Genomic DNA, 8,010 nt, shown 5'->3' on the forward strand with positions numbered 1-8,010 from the left:
CTAACTTTTACGTTCCTTTGAATATTTTCTTTGTTAAAATTAGCATTTAGAAACTTCTTAAAGTTGTTTGAATCACCCTGCATTGGTAAAAAAGCGAACGAATAGGGCACACAAATGTGACCACTTCCATGGCTCGCAGATTTCAGACGTTCACGTCTTTCTTCAAAATTTTGCAAAGTGCTATTTAACTCTGATAATGGCATACAATTTTTCTCTATGTCCATTATATAAAATGCACCAAATGCTAGAACAATGCACAAGTCGCCATGGAACATAGCACTATATTCGTTTCTGATTTTCTCCCATTGTGTAAGAAATGAATTTGGAAAGGAATTCTCACCACATTCATCACTACAGTTTCTAAGACGGGGATAATACCGATTCCTGCTGGTATGATTGTGTTGGCATAAACCTCTGTGGGGTTGAAATATTACTTCTTCATTTTCGTGTCTACTCCCTTCAAACAAGATTGAAAAGGTTAATGTACCATCGACAGTTGTCTGTCCGCTTGCCGTAGATGTTATCTTTTTAGATTTAACCGAAAAGTCATAAAGAGCCTTGTTGAGTCGCATAAGTTGGATATTTGTTCCAACTGCTTCAATTTTTATGCCGCTTTTCAACCCAAAATCTACTAAATGAAATGAAACATCCATGCCTGTAATTTTCATTAATTTGAATTTTGCATATTCCTTAGCATATTCAACTGTACTCCAAGACTCAACGGGTAAGATACAAGAAAAATATGTCTCAGTCTCATCGTTTTCTTCACGACGAATAGAGTTCACAGCTAAATGACATGCAATTTCGTGGTATCCAACCTCGCACTTTTGAATGATTTCCTCCTTAGTATTTTTCAGCCATTGAAGTGAACTTCTTGGTAACTCTGAAGAGGCACATATACTCTGGATATAGTGTCTGACATTTTTTAAGCAATCAAATAAAATTCTCGTTCTAACAAATGGTTTGGAAATGTTTATGTTGGCGAAAGATCTCTTTAGGAGCATAATGGGTAGCATGTCTGCAATGATGTCGATGGGAATTTTGGTTGAATTATGTTCCCATAAATACTCAAAGAGAAAATGTGCTACATGCTTTAGACATGTATAATTGTCAAGAAACTCATTCAATAATTTGCTTTGTGTTAGGATCTTTTCATTCACTATGAATGTTATAAATCCATCTACACCTTCAGCCAGTTTGATCTGATAACATAACTCTCCTTCAAATGGACCACTCTTTACACTAGTTGCATAACTATTTAGACATTTTAAAGTTAAGTTACCGATTTCTGGATTTTGTGTTCTAATCCCCAAAAACTGATGACTCTCTCGACAAGTTATCACAATTCCATTTCCAGATAAATTAATCCATTCTAGATGGAGTCCCTGAGTAACATTTTGTTCAACCTTGTGACGTAAATCGTATAATCTATATAAAGACTCCGTTCGATCTCTGTCCAAAAGTTCCCAGCGCCTATCAAAGGATCGTTCAATTTCTTCAAAAACTTTCTTTAGTTCCTGATTGTTCTTCAGCAGACATAGAATATCTGCTACAACCCAGGGAAAACTTAAGAATCGTGGGTTAGACATTTTGTACGTTACGGTATACCAAGTAGAGGCCTTTCTAAATATTAGTCTTGCTGATTCAAGTGAAAAATGGCTTTTTTCTCCACCAAACTCCTTAAAGAAAATAGCCCTTGTTCTTCTAAATAATAGGGACACTTGGTCACGAACTGTCTTCCCAATCTGATACTTCTCGTCTTTTAAGTAACCTTTTCCACATTTCAGAACTTGTATCAAACCAGTAATTGCTGCAGGTTCATCTTTCAACCCATACGTATTCATAATCCTCAAAAGTTTGTCATTGTAAATATTTCTTTGTAAAATTGCATGCATACATTCTTTTTCGGTGGGTAACAATGCCAAATCTTCGTCAACAATTAAATCGGAAGTTTTCTCTCTTAAGATATTCTGCTGCAATAATTGACATTGACGGAATAGTTTTCCAAGAATTCTGGAAGAGTGATATTGGATTTCATCTCTTTTCACCATAAAATCTGGATACTGTTGGGGACGAACGTCTTTGCAGATTTGTGGTCTTTTACCCGTTTTAAGACAATCTACAACTTCAGAATACATTTCCGCTAGTTCAAGACAGCAATCTGAAAAAATGCCTTCCTGTTCACTGTCAGACCTCGCTAAATGGGCTTCTGCTATGATTCCTAGGTTATCATTCTTTATGTAATTCACTAAAAAATCAACAATATCTGTTGCTTGAACATCCGAGGTCAATTTCTTTTCTGAATTATTTTGAGAATTCACCTTGTTCTTTTTAAGTATATGAAACCGTTTATCCCAGGAAACGAAATACTCATCCCCATAAATATCTGATCCGGACATTTCATCTCGATATGGACGAGGACCACGTTGTGGAAAAACAATACAATCTTTCATATGCCTGAGGCCAGGAATATCTACAGCTTCAAATATCCGGAGATCTTCTGGATGAAAACTCGGATTTTTTGTGACCACTACTTTACCTAATACAATTTGGAGTTCTTTTCCAGAATCAGATGGATCTGTTGAATATTGAATAAATACTTGTCCATATTTTAATGATTGACTTTCATCAGAAGTACCGATCATGTAACGACCTTTATCTAAATCTATCTGAATCCTTGTTCTTTGTTTTAAATCATCGAGTCTATGGTGGTAAATTGTTAAAAGTAGAGATCTGAAGAAGGGTTCTCGAACAAAACTTATTCCCTTCTCGAATAAATTTTGAAAATTTATGTCCAAGGATATCTGTAAGTTAAAAAACAAAAGTCTGTGTTACAATCAATTTAACGAGCTTAATGTTTTAGTGTGTGTTCATACAAAGGGTGATCAAAAAGTTTTCATATACATTAAAATATAATGAATTCGTAATACTCACATTAATTTTCTTTCACTTATTTAATTTTTAATTTTAAAAATAAAAAAAAACAATAGATACTTAATTCATGTTTTTGTTTATTTTATTTTATTTTTTAATGTTATTTTTTAATTGATTTATTTGTTTGCTTTTTTTTTTTAGAGAGAATAATTATGTTTTGGATAGTTTTATTATGTAGCCACTATCGAAGGTAACTTGAAACAAGAGGCCCATAGGCCACAACGCTCACCTGAGTATCTATGGCCCTTCTGTTTTTCATCAGCAGACTCCTTTCCCTATATATTTTTATGTAAAACTTTGATCACATATCATGGCCCACCCTACTCCAGGGGGTCATGGATTGAAAAAAAAAATCAATCTAAACTACATGAGGATGCTTTCATGCTGACGAAACAAGGATATCAACAGTCTCGTTTGAAGTAATCATTTCGCAAGTTTCTTGGTCGATACAATGACCTTGTCAGCACATAGTTGTTAGGCCATTATTTATACACTGAACTCTCTACAGATTTTTCCGTTTTTTCTGATCATGATAAGGAGCACATGGCGGATGTGACCGGTCGGCAGGAGTTGCTCACTCATCCATGGCACCTGATCCCACCTTTAAATTTTGAGGTCCGTGTTTGCTCTGCTCCAGATTTGTATTGTTTCATTGGACTTTCGAGATTGAATACTGTTCGTTATCTTCATATTTCATTCCATATGAATATGACTAATTATGGATTTGCCGTTCTTGAGAAGAACTCTTATTAAAAAGAAAATCCTCTGTATTCCTATGTAAAACTTTAATTGCCCAATGTGACCCCGGCCTACTCCCAGGGGTCATGCTTTGAACGTACACGACCTGCAGATGCTTCATATAAATATGACTAAAAGATTTTTTCACACTTCTCCTGTATATTTTTTGTATATTCCTATGTATAACTTTAATTCCCTGTTGTGTCCCCACCCTGCTCCCGGGTCATGATTTGAACAAATTTAAATCTACACTAGTACTACCTAAGGTTGCTTCTGTATAAATATGAGTAATTATGGCTTTGCTGTTCTTGAGAAGTTTTTTAAAGATATTTTCTATAAATTCCTGTGTGAAACTTTGATCCCCTGTTATGGCCTCACCCTTCCCCTCGGGTCATGATTTGAACAAATTTGAATCTTCACTACCTGAGGATTATTCTGTATTAATATCACAAATTATGGCTTAGCTGTTCTTGAGAAGATTCTTAAATATATATATAGAACGGCAAATAGATATTTCCTGTATATTCCTATGTAAAACTTTGACCCACTGTTGTGGCCCCTCCCTACCCCAGGGTCATGATATGAACAAACTTAAATCTACAGTATGTAATGAAGCTTGCACATTAACATAATCTTTTCTGGCCCAGTGGTTCTTGAGAAGAAGATTTTAAAAAGATGCCACCAAATTTTCACGAATTCTAAATTATCTCTCCTTGAGAGAAGGCGTGGCACTTCCTGTGAACAAAGCTAAACCCCCCTCACTCAAGAATGCTTTGTGTAAAGTTTAGTTGAAATTGGCCCAGTGGTTCCGGAGTAGAAGTCCAAAATGTGAAAAGTTTACAGACAACAGACGACAGACAGACAGTCAGCTAGACAGACAATTGAGCCTTCTGGCAGACCAGTTCAGACTTGAACAAAACGTTTTTCACCTCCTTTAAATTTTTCAGAGCTTTATCGTCGTAAAGAAGCATGTCGGCCAATTCAAACAACATCGACTCTTGGAGATCCTGGAATGTTTCGTCTGGAATTCCAAGTCCAGAAAGTAATGTTATTATTTTTCGGTTCAAATAAAGTCGTTCTGTGAAATGAATAATTTGCTTAAACAAGTTATACGAGTTTGATTGCAGTGTACAATAATTAGCCAATAATTTTCGCATAAGCACACGCATGAATGTTAATTTGAATACAGTTACATAAGTACAACAAATAACACAGCATCTCATAATGTATTACACATAGGTTCAGGAATTTCAGGAATATACTTAGGATTATTTAAAGGATTTTTACGTGTGAAATGTCATTGAACAAAACAGAGGCCTAAAATATAATACGTTTGATAGTTTTGTTGTTTTGGAACACAGCTTTGTAAAGAAAAAAGTAAATACCTGGGTGTGAAAAATCTAAAATCTCCAGACTTGTAGAACTTGATTGAATTTTTTTCAGGCTCTCTCTGAAAAGAACATCTCCCCGCTCAAGTAATGGATCTTGTGTCACTACACCTTTACAACCACCATAGTGTATTTGGAAAGCAGACGGTACAGATTTCAAATTCATGTCTTTTGCTATCTAAATTACAATTTGAAAAATGATATACATTTCTAAGGTTATCTTAAATTTGGCGTCACAGCTTTATTTTGTAATGATTAATAAAATTCAATTTTACCTTGGCAGCTAGTTTGGGCGAAATCTTCCCAATGCCATCAACCAGACAAATTCCACTTCTCTTAACGTCTCTTTCATAGAGAACCTCCTCTTTGCCTATCCTAACATCTAACGTGTGGTAATATGCAGAAAAGCAGAGTCCAAACTGCGACACGTTAGATGCAAAAAACCTCTGTTCAGACAAGTCGCCATGTTTTTGTCTTATAGAGGCTGCTTTGATCCCATCATGAGAGCTAAAGAACCAAAAACTATGCTTACGAAGTTCACAGTTTGAACATCCTAACAATTCGTAATGGCGATCATGAATTGTTAAACCTTCTTCGAAAAATCGTTTCAAGTCTTCCAAAATGTATTCTAGTCCATATGGCTGCACTGCACTGAGCTTTTTGTAATCCTCATCGCGATAAACAAGCCTTAAGAAGTAATCTTCATTGTACTGGCGTACAATTCCATTTTGAAGTATTGGCTCTTTTGGGAGGAAAACGCACTTCGTAGGTGTTAGCAATACTCGCCTAACCATTGTATAATTCATAGGAACGTCGTCCTTATTAGAATGTTCTGACATTTCAATCGCTTTCGAAAATTCATCCATGAAATTGATGAATGGTTTTTCTGCAATATTTTCTACCATATTGTAAAACACCTGTGAACTGACTCCCATTCCGATTATTTTCTCAAAGACTGATTGAGTAAGGTGGTCAACAACTTTAAAACCCTGTGAACACAGTGATTTCCAAGCATATGCTATATCAAACCCTTCAAAATCTAGTTTAACCTCTTTATCGGAATTGCCAACCTTCACATGAGCATAAACAATGGAAAGATCCACATACTGTATAAACCAAATGATTCTAGAAACCATTGCACTTTTGTTCTTAAACCTTATGCAAAAACAGTCTAACTGTCCAAACTTCTCATATCCAGATTTACTGGCAGGTATTCGTTTTGATGCATCATAGGGATGAATACCTGTATTTTGAAATAACTTTGGAGTTGACTTCACATTGATAAAGAAAATTGCTTCACTGTTTTGTAAATCAACTATAATATAGTCGTGCAGAAAGTTATACCACATATTTATTTCCATCCTAATTTCAGAGTTTGTAATGATCAACAAAGCTTTATCCTGTTGAAATTCAACGGAAGCCACTGTTTCCCAATGCCTCACGAAATTAACCGGAGAGATCATGCTTCCTCCAAGAATTTCAACCCTTTCTGAAATTTCTTTAGACCCTTGAGGAGACATGTAAGTCCGTCGTTTACTTGGCAGAACCTGCAACCACGACATATTTTCTGTCGATCTTTGATTTGTTTCCCATAATTTTAGGACTTCTGGTAGTAGTGCATTATCTAGTGGCGATTCAAGGATCACATTATAAGATATCTTATGGTCACCATAAGTACGAATATCATCTGAAGAAATATAAACAAAAGACTGATATAATGCAAATAATTTCTCCTTAAGATAGATGTATGTATAAAACAATATTTTATGGAGTTGTTATATTTAAGGTGGCATAAAACATAACATGCTAAACATCGTAATTTTTATTTCCTGCACATATAAATACACTATATACTCCTGTGCGTTTCTTCCTAAGAATGCAATTTTAGATAATCAGTACTAATCCAAAATTTGGAACTGTAAAGCATAACATAACAATGTTGGTGTACGTGTATAAAAAGCATGAAGAAACCAGCTGCCTTGCAAGTGAGCTGAACATTTCTAGTTATATCAAAATGCATGTTAATTTAACTTTGAGCATCTGTACTTGATATGATAATAATATTGAGAGAATCTAACAAACTGACTAATTCGGGATTTTCACCTGATCCAAGATATTTTTCCCATTAGCTAATCAAGCAAAATATACATATAGCTCCAAAAAGACTTACCTCTCTCTAATCTTTTTGCATCAATGAACTTTATTGTTCCTGGTAATTTTCTGATAAATTCGCGTACTGATTCCTCTCTCTTAAGATAAAATAAATTCAACTAAAAATGTTCTTTCCGGACATCTGAAATTTCTCTACCTTCTGCTGATTCCGCCATACTCAAAAAGTTTCCGCTTATGATAACTGTGTCAAAATTTTGTGGAAAAACGCAGGGCTTTTTTTTTTAATTGATTATTGGGAATTTAAAAAGAAACTGCACTGAAGGCTAACTTCTGTATAAAGATTATAGCGTTCAATTGAATGAATACACAGAATCCATAGTAGGAGACAGACAATGAGATTTAGCATTTTAAATATTTTATCATTTGATCTTAGGTTAAAACAGACATCTATTTTCATTGAAAATCCACTAGGTTCACATTTCGCGCAATAGACTTTTAAAGTCCAGAAGCTTCCATAAGATAGCTTTGGTTAATCCCGTCTGAAGTATATGACTTCTGTGCGAGGTTTTCTTAAACTGTTTCAATTGTTTCATATGAAATATTACTTCGCATTTTTTAAATATAAAGACGATAATTACTCAAAAATAAAACACTTGGAAATATAAATGACATAATAATCAGGCAGTAAGGACTACATTGCTTACTGATCTTGATTGAGAAATGATTCCCCAGCTCTCTAGGTCCCTCGTCCGCCCATCTGTTATCTTAATTTCTTTCATTTTTTCTTTTTTTTTTTTTTTTTTCTTTTTTTTTTCTTTTTTTTTTTTTTTTACATTTT

General features: G+C 34.6%; 1 protein-coding gene across 1 annotated transcript in view; it reads right to left on the minus strand.

The window, feature by feature from the left end:
• LOC133182687 (uncharacterized) overlaps positions 1 to 7,387 on the minus strand; it is a 36,102-nt gene extending 28,715 nt beyond the window's left edge. Inside the window, exons 1-6 of the mRNA XM_061317539.1 lie at positions 7,369 to 7,387; positions 5,336 to 6,747; positions 5,058 to 5,238; positions 4,602 to 4,750; positions 710 to 2,804; positions 341 to 414 (exon numbers count right to left, since the gene is read on the minus strand). Coding sequence (XP_061173523.1) covers positions 341 to 414; positions 710 to 2,804; positions 4,602 to 4,750; positions 5,058 to 5,238; positions 5,336 to 6,747; positions 7,369 to 7,387 — 3,930 coding nt within the window. The remainder of the gene's footprint in view (positions 1 to 340; positions 415 to 709; positions 2,805 to 4,601; positions 4,751 to 5,057; positions 5,239 to 5,335; positions 6,748 to 7,368) is intronic.
• Positions 7,388 to 8,010: the final 623 nt, after the last annotated feature.

Source organism: Saccostrea echinata, unplaced genomic scaffold (assembly GCF_033153115.1).
Source record: "Saccostrea echinata isolate AGI-Se365-2 ecotype Australia unplaced genomic scaffold, CSIRO_AGI_Sech_v1 ptg000009l, whole genome shotgun sequence".
In the NCBI taxonomy this organism is placed as follows: Eukaryota; Metazoa; Mollusca; class Bivalvia; order Ostreida; family Ostreidae; genus Saccostrea; species Saccostrea echinata.